This window comes from Oncorhynchus nerka, linkage group LG1 (assembly GCF_034236695.1).
Source record: "Oncorhynchus nerka isolate Pitt River linkage group LG1, Oner_Uvic_2.0, whole genome shotgun sequence".
In the NCBI taxonomy this organism is placed as follows: domain Eukaryota; kingdom Metazoa; phylum Chordata; class Actinopteri; order Salmoniformes; family Salmonidae; genus Oncorhynchus; species Oncorhynchus nerka.
In genome coordinates, this window is record NC_088396.1 from 11,947,755 (window position 1) to 11,961,119 (window position 13,365).

General features: G+C 41.7%; 1 protein-coding gene across 2 annotated transcripts in view; it reads left to right on the forward strand.

Moving 5' to 3' along the window:
- Positions 1-13,365, forward strand: part of LOC115140396 (polypeptide N-acetylgalactosaminyltransferase 13) — a 78,626-nt gene that overhangs the window by 50,908 nt on the left and 14,353 nt on the right. Inside the window, exons 9-12 of one of the 2 annotated variants that reach the window (XM_029678761.2) lie at positions 5,228-5,367; positions 6,372-6,470; positions 6,673-6,807; positions 10,087-10,301. In XM_029678761.2, the coding sequence (XP_029534621.1) occupies positions 5,228-5,367; positions 6,372-6,470; positions 6,673-6,807; positions 10,087-10,272 (560 nt within the window). In that variant the 3' untranslated portion in view covers positions 10,273-10,301. The remainder of the gene's footprint in view (positions 1-5,227; positions 5,368-6,371; positions 6,471-6,672; positions 6,808-10,086; positions 10,302-13,365) is intronic. The other variant, XM_029678830.2, reaches the window with a different exon arrangement.

The following is a 13,365-nucleotide window of genomic DNA, read 5'->3' on the forward strand; positions in this document are numbered from 1 at the left end:
AATGTTGTAAAATTCAATCCATGAAATATTGGAAGGTGAAAGAAATATATATATAAAAAAAAAAAAAAAAATAGTACAATAAGATTTGAACAATAATCTTATAAATCTACCCTAATCCTCACTAATCATGGAACTGGATGACAATGGTACAGTCATCGTGAACCAGGCTCCAGGTTTAATCTGCTAAGCGTGGTCTGAGTTCCATATTGATTCAAATAGACTACATGTTCCAAATTCTTGCACAACATTAACCTAATATGATCCTAATGCTAGCGACCCTCAGGAACAACTATACAAACTCACTAAAGTGACAGTTATAAATGTACTGTATGTGGGTATAACTGATGGTGGCTCCCGATGGTGGCTAATATTTAACATGAAGTTAAACTCAGACATCTCAGAATTCTGACAACTCCAAGCAGACTGGCAGCACCATAGGTCCCAGAGTGGTGGGGCAATTGTTTCCCCCTGGGGCCCAGAGTTTTTCCTTATCTGTTAGCCTAACCAGAAAAACTCTGGACCCTATAAGGCATGACAGTGATTAATCAGTTGTAAAATGGTTTTATATGGGCTATGATGGGGACCAGTTTTTCCAAACAAGTCACATGTTTTTTTTTTAAATCCTGAAAAAAAATCCTGGCCCTGGGGGGGATGAAAACTCTCAAAACTGCAGCAACCTTATACTTGTTCATATTAATTTTATTTAGACCAGATTAAGAGGTTGATTTCCTCTACACAGACACAGAGGCAACAACGGATAGACAATAGAACTCACATGGCTGAGCTTGCTTTATGCATGTTAGCATCATGCAGACCTATGCAACTGTAGTTCTGATTAAACATTTACTCACAGTCTATGTCGTCACTATTATGTTGATTGATTCATTCCAGTTAATCATTTTGGATTGAAAAGGGTACGGGCAGCCTAGCCAGCCCAAGTCTGAATATAAACCACATTTCATCACATTTTTTCTCCTGACACACAAATTGATTATAAATACATAATGTTTCCAATTTGTTTACCCTGACCAGATGGACTGGGTGCATAGGCTGTTTGCAGCTGCTATTATTAGTAGCCTACAGTTGATCAGACTGAAAAATCGTCTTGTTTTTATCCCATCTTTAATGGTTAGGTGTAGCCTAAGCTGCTGCAACATTTACAGTTGAAGTCGGAAGTTTACATACACTTAGGTTGAAGTCATTAAAACTTAGTTTTCAACCACTCCACGAATGTCTTGATAACAAACTCTAATTTTTGCAAGTCGGTTAGGACATCTACTTTGTGCATGACACAAGTAATTTTTCAAAAAATTGTTTCCAGACAGATTATTTCCAGTGGGTCAGAAGTTTACATACACCAAGTTGACTGTGCCTTTAAACAGCTTGGAAAATTCCAGAAAATTATGTCATGGCTTTAGAAGCTTCTGATAGGCTAATTGACATAATTTGAGTCAATTGGAGGTGTACCTGTGGATGTAGTTCAAGGCCTACCTTCAAACTCAGTGCCTCTTTGCTTGACATCATGGGAAAAATATAAAAAAATCAGCCAAGACCTGACATAAGACAGGGAATGTTTACTAGGATAAAATGTCAGGAATTGTGAAACTGAGTTTAAATGTATTTGGCTAAGGTGTATGTAAATGTCTGACTTCAATTGTATGCAATGAGTTGTTGCTTGTGTCTGTCCGGATTGATTGTGTTATCTTTGCTAAATAAATACAGAAGGAACGTGGAAAGCCTACTTGAGCGCGTGTGAAAAGATGTGTTGCATCAACCTCTCTGTAATCTCACTTTTAATGGATGACGCGATGGAAGCTATTTAATCATTCTGAATTGATTTCGATATCCCAGAAAAGAGAGTCGAAAGTTCCATATGTTCAGAAAGTAAAGCATCGTGATGTGCAATTACCTCTGAAAGCTCCTTGTAGTTTCCCTTGTTAGCAGAATGTTCCCTCTTGTCGTGTCCTCTAAAAGCCAATACTTGCATGCCCTAAAATGCAGTGGTGTCGATAAACCACTTGAGAACATCCTTGTTTTTCTTACTTTCTCATTCGAAGACGCAGATCCTTGTATGTTACATTATCGAATAAGCTTTATCCCAGAAGCTTGAATCTGATGTGGGCATTTACCGTGCATTTGGGAAAGTATTCAGATCCCTTGTTTTGTTACAGCCTTATTGATTAAATTGTCCCTACCCCTCCTTATTCTAAAATGGATTATATTGTAAAAAACAAGAAACAACAACACGAACGTGACGCTGACTAGGGATATACAGGCCACTAACAAAGTCAACTACCCACAACTAAGGTGGCAAAACAGGCTGCCTAAGTATGATTCCCAATCAGAGACAACGATAGACAACTGTCCCTGATTGAGAACCATACCCGGCCAAAACATAGAAACAGAAAACATAGAAATAAAGAAACTAGAATTCCCACCCTAGTCACACCCTGGCCTAACCAAAATAGAGAATAAAAGCCTCTTTATGGCCAGGGCGTGACAATACCCCATAATGACAAAGCAAAAACAGGTTTTTAGAACATTTTGTCAAAAAACAAACTGAAATTTCACATTTACATAAGTATTCAGACCCTTTACTTTGTACTTTGCTGAAGCACCTTTGGCAGCAATTACAGCCTTGAGTCTTCTTGGGTATGACGCTACAAACTTGGCACACCTGTATTTGGGGAGTTTCTCCCATTCTTTTTTGCTCTCTCAAGCTCTGTCAGGTTGGATGGGGAGCATCACTGCACAGCTATTTTCAGGTTTCTCCAGAGATGTTAGTACGGGCTATGGCTGGGCCACTCAAGGACATTCAGAGACTTGTCCCGAAGCCACTCCTGCGTTGTCTTGGCTGTGTACTTAGGGTCGTTGTCCTGTTGGAAGGTGAACTTTCGCCCTCAGTCTGAGGTCCTGAGCGCTCTGGAGCAGGTTTTTATCAAGGATCTCTGTACTTTGCTCCGTTCATCTTTGCCTCAATCCTGACTAGTCCCTGCCTCCGAAAAACATCCCCACAGCATGATGCTGCCCCCACCATGCTTCACCATAGTGAATGTTTCCTCCAGATGTGATGCTTGGCATTCAGTCCAAAGAGTTCAATCTTGGTTTCATCAGACCAGAGAATATTGTTTCTCATGGTCTGAGAGTCCTTTTATAGGTGCCTTTTGGCAAACTCCAAGCGGGCTGTCATGTGCCTTTTACTGAGGAGTGGCTTCCATCTGGCCATTCTACCATAAGGCCGGATTGATGGAGTGCTGCAGAGATGGTTGTCCTTCTGGAAGGTTCTCCCATCTCCATTGAGGAACTCTGGAACTCTGTCAAAGTGATTGTAGGTTTCTTGGTCACCTCCCTGACCAAGGCCCTTCTCCCCCGATTGCTCAGTTTGGCTGGGCGGAAAGCACTAGGAAGAGTGTTGGTGGTTCCATACTTCTTCCATTTAAGAATGATGGAGGCCACTGTGTTCTTGGGGACCTTCATTCAATGCTGCAGACATTTTTTGGTACCCTTCCCCAGATCTATGCCTTGACACAATCCTGTCTCGGAGGTCTACGGACAATTCCTTCGACCTCATAGCTTGGTTTTTGCTCTGACATGTATTATCAACTGTGGGACCTTATATAGTCAGGTGTGTGGCTTTCCAAATCATATCCAATCAATTGAATTTACCACAGATGGACTCCAATCAAGTTTGAGATACATCTCAAGGATGATCAATAGAAACAGGATGCACCTGAGCTCAATTTCGAGTCTCATAGCAAAGGGTCTGAATACTTATATAAATAAGGTATTTCTGTTGATTTTATTTTTAATACATTAGCAAAAAAAGTTTTTTTTCACTTTGTCATTATGATGAGGAAAACATTTAATTTAATCAATTTTAGAATAAGGCTGGAACGTAACAAAAGGTGGAATATTCAATGTCTCTGAAAACTTTGCGAATGAACTGTATATGCTCCCATCTTTTGTTTTGCTATTTAGCTAAAAGATTGATGTTCTTCAGGTCAATGTACTCAGACTTTCCTAAAAGCAGGGAAGGCCAGCAATACAGGCGGCTTGATGAAAGGCTCCCTGTTAAGCAGCTACCCTTTTGATACCAATTGGTATTGAACGCCCTCACCTTTTCCTCCTTCTTCATGAAACTGATCTCAGGCAGAGGTCGACCCTTGGTTTTAATTCTAACCGTTTCCGTGTACTCCAGAGAATGACAGGGGTTCTTCACAAAAAGTCAACAACATTTTTGGTAGCTTCTACCATTCTACCAGCGAGAACTGCATGCTCACGCTGTTAGCTAGCTAGCTACTGCCACTTGCTACTGAATTTAGCAAGGCAAAATGAAATGCATTGCACTAACTGGACACAAAAATAAACCAAAGAAAACTATTTATGAATAATATCCTAAAAATGCTCAACTCTCACTTTTCACTCTCAATCTCTATCCAATAATGTCACCAATAATGCTCTGCTGCACAACCCCAATACAACACACTCGGTTCATTCTATGATCCCAATCCTATGATTGGATGGACATGTCAGTTCATATTGCAAAAGCTTTGATGATTGGAGGTCGTCCTCCAGAAGTTGTCATAATTACCATGTAGGCCATTGGAAGGGGGTGAGGCCTACGAGCTTCCTAGGTTTTGTATTGAAGTCAATGAAGACAGAAGCTAGAGTGTTGTTGAAGTTGCTATAGACAAATAATTGATTGTTTTAATCAATTATTTGATGACAATATATTTAGTATTTAGTATAGTTTAGTATAGTTTTTTAAATGTTTTACTATTTTTATTTTTATGAAATTTCACTGAAAAGGATGGTCCTCTCCTTCCCCTGAGGAGCAGCCTCCAGTGGTGTAGACTAGAGGCAGCCATTAAATATGTAACGATGGATAGGTCCCTCTAGTGTACAGCTTTGGCAGTGCAGTCAGACAGTACTAACGTCATTGGTGTTTCAGCCACAGCTGCCACACTCACCAATCAAACGTTGTTGCTTGTAAGCGGTAAGGGCTCTTGTTGTCTTTAGCTGATATTTCAATGCATGTGTCCCCGTACTTGCACCAGGTGCTGTATGTATCAATCATCTTAAAGTAAAGGGCTAATCTAGGATCAGGTCCCCTCTGTCCATTCATCATAATCTCAAATGTAAAAACTGATCCTAGCTCAAAAACGGATCCACTACTAGTCTGACATGCTCGATACACATGGCTCCGTGGTCTTGGTTTGTGTTGCAGGTGTGGCCCGGGTGGGCTATGGAGACGTGTCCTCTCGTAAGGCCCTGCGTGAAGCTCTGCAGTGCAAACCCTTCTCCTGGTACCTGGAGAACATCTACCCCGACTCTCAGATCCCCAGGCGATACTACTCACTTGGTGAAGTATGAAGCATTTCAAATTCTACAGCCCAATGTACCTCTCATGATTGTGTATGCATCCCAAATGGGACTCTATTCCCTATATAGTGTACTACTTCTAACAAGGGCCCATAGTGAATAGGGTGCCATTTGCCCTACTTCTCTTTAAAGTAAGTCAGGGACGATAACTGGCGTCATCGGTTTAGTTGTTGACCCAAACCCAAGCATGGGCTAGAGTTAGCTAACAACATTCTAGATAACAGGTTAGCATGAGGCAAAGAGGGGAATGTTCTTGATAACATATGCCAATAAAAGAGGAAGGCCATGATTGATAGAGAGCCTGTTAAATGATGTGACGGGTTGGGAGTTGTAATCCCCAAGTTTAATTCTGCTGAGGCTCCATGATTTTACAGCCTGCATCCAATGTACTGCAGTAAAAGCTGCCTATGGCAGGGAACTGCAGCAGTGCCCTCAGTCTTCCCTTTCCTGCCCTCCCGTCTGTTCCATGATTAACTCACTCCACAGCACACATCCCACTTTTCACAGCTCCAGTCATTAGCTTTTATATCATTTAATTATGAACGGTACCATTCCTGCATAGTAAGCACCTTATCCAACACCTAGCACATAGAGCATGCCTCTAGGAGTATATTAGTTAGACATTAGATGGCTCATTGGATTATGGAATCATTAAGTAAGAATTTGGGATGGGAACATAGATCACAACAGGTCTGATGTATGCAGCCATTTGCGTTGCTAAGCAAGGTCCCGCATCATGAGTTACATCGCCGGTGAGCTAATGAGTTTAGATTGCTAGTTTTATTGAATAGTAAATATTGAATTAGATTTGACATCTGGGCAACAGATTTTGTCACCTGGAAATGATGTGCCAGGACTTAATTTCTTCCACCTCTATAAGCAGTAGCTTTTGTCAGCTGTAAATATGCCAAGTTGGATTGAAGGATGGGAATTATGAGTAAGTATGAATCCAATGTTGAATCTCTCATTTTATTCCTTTCTACCCCTAGATCAGAAATGTTGAAACGAACCAGTGTGTGGACAACATGGGCAGAAAGGAAAACGAGAAAGTTGGCTTCTTCAACTGCCATGGCATGGGTGGGAATCAGGTAAGGAGACTGCAGTAGAGAGCAAAGAGCTATGGACTTTCCCGTATTTCCTGTTTTCCCAGAAATCCAGTTTGGAATGGAGAGAATTAGCAGGAAATCCAGAATCCTCCAGCCAGGATTTTGGAAAATTACCTGAATTTTGCAACACAAGGAGAGAGCTATGGACGAGTAGATACAGTAAATGTCTTGTTCTCTCTGCTAGGTGTTTTCCTACACAGCTGATAAGGAGATCCGGACAGATGACTTGTGTCTGGACGTGTCACGTCCCCATGGACCTGTGGTCATGCTGAAGTGTCATCAAATGAAGGGGAATCAGATGTTTGAGTATGATGCAGAGGTAAAGATCAAACTCAAGACTCCTCCTGTACTGTGTGAGTCATGACAGGAGTGCGATAACTTGTGATTATGATATTTTTTTAGATTATGTTATTGAACCTTTATTTAACCTGGCAAGTCAGTTAAGAACAAATTCTTATTTACAATGACGGCCTACCCTGGGCCAAACCCGGACGACGCTGGGCCAATTGTGCGCCGCCCTATTATGGGACTCCCAATCATGGCCGGATGTGAATCAGGGACTGTAGTGATGCCTTTTGCACTGAGATGCAGTGCCTTTAACTGCTGTGCCACTCGGGAGCCCACACACTGATTGTCCAGAGTAATTTCTGCACTATTACATAGGAAGATTTTCCATGTGAAAATGACACACCTGTACAAATACATCTATAATTCTTCAAAAATGGTCGGATTATTTTAAGCCACCAGATGGTGCTACATGTCAGGAGTCCTGTTAAATCCTGTACAGTAGCCATCATTCTGTAGCTCAGTGCACATTGCAGCCCATAATTTCCCCCATTTATTCAGATGTTCTTCTCTCATGTAGTATGTTGGCAAGTGGGAATATGATTTTGAGGTAAGCTTTCTGACCTGGCGCTCGTGAATGTCGTCATCTAGTCGACGTAGACAGTGTATAAGTCCTGTCTTTGGTAGGTAGTAGTATCTTGTTCTTAGTGGTAGTAAGGCCTGCGTGTTTTTTCTCTCTCTCAGTAGTCTACAAAGTCCTCTGTGAAATTGTGTTAGTAGTTTATAGGTTTTAATGCTCTGGGGAAGCTCGTTAGCTAGACCTGTGGACCGAACAGACTCCACTGTCCAGTTATGAGCCTAATGACATGTCGACTCAGACATAGAGTTGCAAAATTCCAGTAACTTTCCAAAATTCCCTGGCTTTCCAGAAGTCCTGGGTGGAAGATTAATGGAATTCTTGGACATTTTGGGAAAGTTGCTGGAATTTTGCAAGCATATTAGACACTACTGAATAGTCCATGATATGCCAACAGATTTAGTTTTCATTTCAATGATCCAGGACTTGATGAATTGCGTACACTTCGAGATATCTCCATAATATTTATATCATGCAAATCATCTATGCCAGTACAAGTGCCATTTTGATGTGCATCAGACTTTGAAACAAGCACAGCATACTAGCACAGCATACTAGCACAGCACATAGAATAAAGCATATACATTAACACAGGGAAACTGTAGCATACAACAATTGTGTATTCTCAAAGCAGCCTTAATATTAACAATTCATATCGTTATATTTCTTCCACTGGGACATATTCATATGTTTGAGTCCTTGGGCGTCTAAGTGTTTTATCCCAAAAAATGTGTGATGGAAAAACGCTTTCAGAGTAAAATGAAATAACTAAAACCAGATATAAACAATGTAAAAATGTTTTAAAATAATATCATCTTTGAGAACTAACAATCACCAAAATAAAAACTAGACAGTCAGAGAGAATTTAAAATTCAACAACAATTAACTTTGCATAATAACAAAATATATACTGCTAAATAACACTGCATTAGTGTAACATCTGCTTCCAACTTACACCCTCAAACAAATAGATCCCCTGAACGCAGCTCACTTTCCAGTTCACACTTTCAAACACCTAGATCCCCTGAACGCAGCTGACTCTCCAGATCCCAATCACCTGAATACTGATCACCTGTTCACACACCTGTATGCCATTATCATACACTATTTAGTTCAGCTCTGTGCATCCCATCACTGTGAGGTATTGTTTGTTTTGTGGCACACATCTTTCAGAGCGCTGTGTTTCCCGTGAGTTACTCCTCCCGTGTATGATAGTTTTTGCCTGCCTCACTAACGGTGCCTATTCCCTGCCTGTACTTTAGCCTATTGGATTTCCTGTTATCTACCTATTGCCTGATCTCTCGGTCAATGTTACTAGCCTTCTCCCTGCCTGTACTGTTGCCCTTTTGGACCCCTGTGTATGACCTTCTGCCTGCATCTGGACCCAGCTACCTGCCTCCTCCTGTGGTCCTTTGCAATAAACACCTGCTGCGCCCTGCACTTAAACCCAGCTCTCTGTCTCCCCTCATGTTCATTACAATTAGCCATGGCAAAATGTGTAGAATTGCAGAACATTTGCTTTAAAACTGCAACATTTTCTCTCAGCTCCATTGCAGAATATGTCGAATCGCATAAAATGTTCTTTGAAACTGGAACATTCTCTCTCAGCTTAATAGCAAAATGTGTAGAACTGCAGGGAATTGGCATTAAACAAAATATATCTATGGGAGCCTCTAAAATGTCCTCTACAATTCAGCCACGCAAACGCCCGATTGCGCCCCCTGCTACCTGCTCCAGTATGGTGTCACCTGTCATTGATTAAGATCTCTCATGTCACTGTCAACTTTGAAAAGCCCCCAGGCTCATCTATTCCTGTACACACCCTGGGAGAGATCCAGGTATTACACTTTGTGCTTTAGTTAAATATGTAATATGAAAACATGAATAATTCATGCGTTAGGAAATGTCCCTGACGTATACGGCAGTGGGGTTTCAATGCCTCTGTCAACGGCCTGATTATTTTTAGGAACAGTGTGACAGACGATACTACTGATCCCAGCCGTACCATTAACATTTCATATGGTCATCATTTTCAGCATCTGAGAGACAGAGAGAAATACCTGACTTTTACATCATCTCCATATTCCAGGTGGTCAGAGCCTGGGCTTGAAGTGGACTGAAATAGCTGTCGGTAGTCATTTTGGGTACCCATTTATATTTAGGTGCGGGTACTTTGCAATATTTTTAAGCCAATTTTCTTCAAGAGGTACTGGTACTCAAGCAGTAACAAATTTGAGGTGCTGGTACTCAGTACCAGTGTGTAACAGTCCAATTCAAGCACTGGTCAGAGCCATCTCTCTAGTCACCTCCTATTCTCAATCCCTCCCTGCTCTTCCTTTCATAGGACTATAGAATATCAGTGCTGATATAGAATATCAGTGCCACCATCCCACCAAGTCCCATCCACTTTTATCAAACTAGGAAATCTGGTTGAAGATTTTCTGATTGTAGGCAAAGGTGGTTCCATTCTGAGCAACACTCCAACATAGTCCATTTACCCTTTAGATGGGTTGTGTGGCATTGTGTTTTTTTGGAATATAAGTCTACAGTACTGTTGGTGATCTTGTTGTTGGGCCTGTCTGGCCTGAGTCTGGCTCTGTCCTAGCGTTTCTCACTCACCATTCCCATCTCCTCATGTCCATGCATGACATCCTCCATCTGAATGTCCATCCACAGAAGCACACGTTCCTCCACATCATCACCCAGTCGTGTCTGACCATCAGCAGGCTGGAGGATGGCAGCTGGCGCCCCACGGTGGAGTACTGTAATAATAGCCCCCTGCAAGCCTGGGTCCTGAGGAACTTCACCCGGCTGGAGGTGTTTAGGAAGCTGTACTACAGCCCCACTGATTACTTTCTGTAGGGGCTGTCTTCCTGCATGGGCCACTACAGGTCAGTAACTTACTGTACAACCAGACCTTGTGGAGGTCCTAGTGTGCAGTAGTGTAGTGTTCTAGTGTGTAGTGTGTAGTGTTCTAGTGTGTGTAGTGTTCTAATGTGTAGTAGTCTAGTGAGTAGTATGTCATCTAGTGTGTAGTGTTCTAGTGTGTAGTATGTCATATAGTGTGTAGTGTTCTAGTGTGTAGTGTTCTAATGTGTAGTAGTCTAGTGAGTAGTATGTCGTCTAGTGTGTAGTCCAGTGGTGGCTGGTGGTCGGAGATATCGGAGGAAGGGTTTATTGTAATTGAATTCCAGCCTTTGAAATTAGCCCGTCCTGCTTTATCTCTGCTCACCAGCAACCAATGGTGTAGTTGGCGAGTGTGCAATCGTCTAGTGTGTACTGTCTAGCCTGCAGAGCTGGAGTTGTATGACTGTGGCGGAATATGTGTTCAACTTTGCTTTAGTAAGTAGCTCCTTTACCTCACGGTATGTTTGTGTTCGTTTCCTTTTACCTCCGCTTTGAGATGTTTTTGGAGCTGCAGCTTGTTGCGATGCTGGACTTTTCCAACGTTAGTAAAAGTCTGCCACGCAAAGAAGTTTCAGTAGCGATTACCAGTGGCCTTTTGATGTGAATGCATAACGACAGGAACACAGAGGCACACCGGGCAATAATAAACGTCCCTCGACAGCTTTAGATGGTGCTGTAAACACGACGCTATCTGCAAGAAATGTATCCAGCCTTCCTCCTTCACCAAATTTGATCTCATTTTACATTTATTTTCATACATCAATATTTTATTTTAGATGTGAAAATTCACTGGAGGCCCTCATTGGATGAGAGCTGAGGAGGCGAGGTGGTTTTATGTTTAGCTGATTATCTATGCGATGGGCAAATTGAAATGGGCTCGCCTTTGTTTACAAGCTCTTTTGAAGTGATCCCTCATTGTGAGCTGTGCTTTCATGGCTCTGGCCTTGGGAAAGTGAGGGCTGCATTTTGAACACACTCCTATGGCCTCATAACAGCTGTGTTCAGCACACAGCGTGTTCTCAGTGTCTGAGGATTGAATTTTAATCACCACTCATTTCCATTTTACCTATATACATCTACTGAATCGAGTCTGGATGCTCGCTGCAAGAAGCTACCGGCTTCTGTTTGATATATGAACAGTATTTCTATTTGTCATTCCCTTAACTTTAGCCAGTTACCTCTTTACAGTACCTCTGTAATTCATTGGAGTTTATTTGTCTGTTAAGCAGTTGACGTTTGCCTGGTAAAGAACATATGCATTGCTGTGTGCTCTCCTTTTCGGAATACTGTTGGTTAAATTGGGTGAGTTGCGCTCAGGGTTATTGTTCTTTGTAAACCTGACGGTGCTAGAGCAGCCTGCTGTCAGATGGCCTCATTCCCTGTTCTGTTCCTACCGTAGTCTCTGTCCTTGAGATTAACACTGCACGACGCTCTCTGAACAGACAATATTGGGACCACAATTAGACAGTGGGTGTGTCCCAAATGGCATGCTATTCCCTTTATAGTGCATCACTTTTTTGCTAAAGCCCTAGGGGCCCCGATCAACAGTTGAGCACTATAAAGGCAATAGGGTGCCATTTGGGATACACACTTGGTCAATCCGTACTGAACAGCCACACTATCTAACAGCCGTGGCTCCCTCCAATGGCAGAATGCCAAGAAACACATTTCTATTGAATCTGTTGGTACTGTGTAGATTTTTTGTTACACGCCAGACTCTGTTTTTAAGCGTTGTTAGTGTCAGCACAAACACACATTTAAAAGGGATCCTGCATCTGTCAGCAAGTCAGGTTGCCGCCGACTCTTTGAGACATAGAGGATAAATGTTCCTCACCCTGTGCCGGCTCTTGGAGACCATCTTCATTTAATTAGCAGTTCTCAGCTGTGCACACACACGGCACAGAGCTCATGAGCCACACTCTGGGACTGCAACAGCTGTAATGGGAGTTTTTACTGCCACTGAGGAGCAATGAAATAATTATGAGCAGAGAGGACACGTCCCTCACATGTCTAATATTTTCATTAAATATGGATTGGTTTTCCTACTCTCTTATATTTTCTTCATTCTGTCTTTTCTGCACTGAAGTATGGCGGGATCTTTCAGGGATGGCAAAAATAGCATCTCCATTATTGCCCCAGACATGTTCTTATGATTAATAAATAAGCTTTAGTGTAGTGGAGGTTCATAGGCCTATTTACAGGTACAGGACTATAATGGCAGATACTACAATTTTGGCTTGTTAGTGTAATACTATTTGGACAGCTATAGTTTTGAGGACATAAATACATTAATTTGTTTTATACATTTTAAAAGCAGAACGTTGTATTTTTTAAAACCTTGGCACGAAAACCTGCCTAGGTGGTTGGTTTTACTGTAATGCTCAGGTCATCTCCCCCTCCAGTGAAGTAATGGTGAGTGAGTGAGTGAGTGAGTGAGTGAGTGAGTGAGTGAGTGAGTGAGAGAGAGATCTGTGTGATGCCTTTAAAAAGTATTGATACCCCCTTGAATTATTCCACTTTTTTTGTGTTGCAGCCTGAATTCAAAATTGATGAAATATTTTTTTTTTCTCACCCATCTACACACAATACCCCATAATGACAAAGTGAAAACAGACATTTTTGAAAGTGAAATACAGAAGTAACCATTTACATAAGTACTCACACCCCTGAGTCGATACATGTTAGAATCACCTTGGGCAGTGATTACAGCTGTGGGTCTTTTTGGATAAGGGACTGTACGTTATTTATAATGAGGGATACTGTACCTGGAGAAAATCGTACCTCTCTGAAATTAAAATGGGTGACCCTCCCTTCAGTACAATACATTTTTACCAACCTTCCCTGAACATTTGGAAAAAAACAAGTGACCTTCCCCTATACCCAAAATAATAATTAAAACATAAAGTGGATAGCAGAGAAAATTCCTACCCTTTACCCTTACTCCAAAGCAGTGGACATTTTAGCATGTGAATCTTGGTGGGGATGAATTCCAGCAAAGCCACTACACAACACTAAACAATACATTAATTGCACTTTCACGGTGACAAA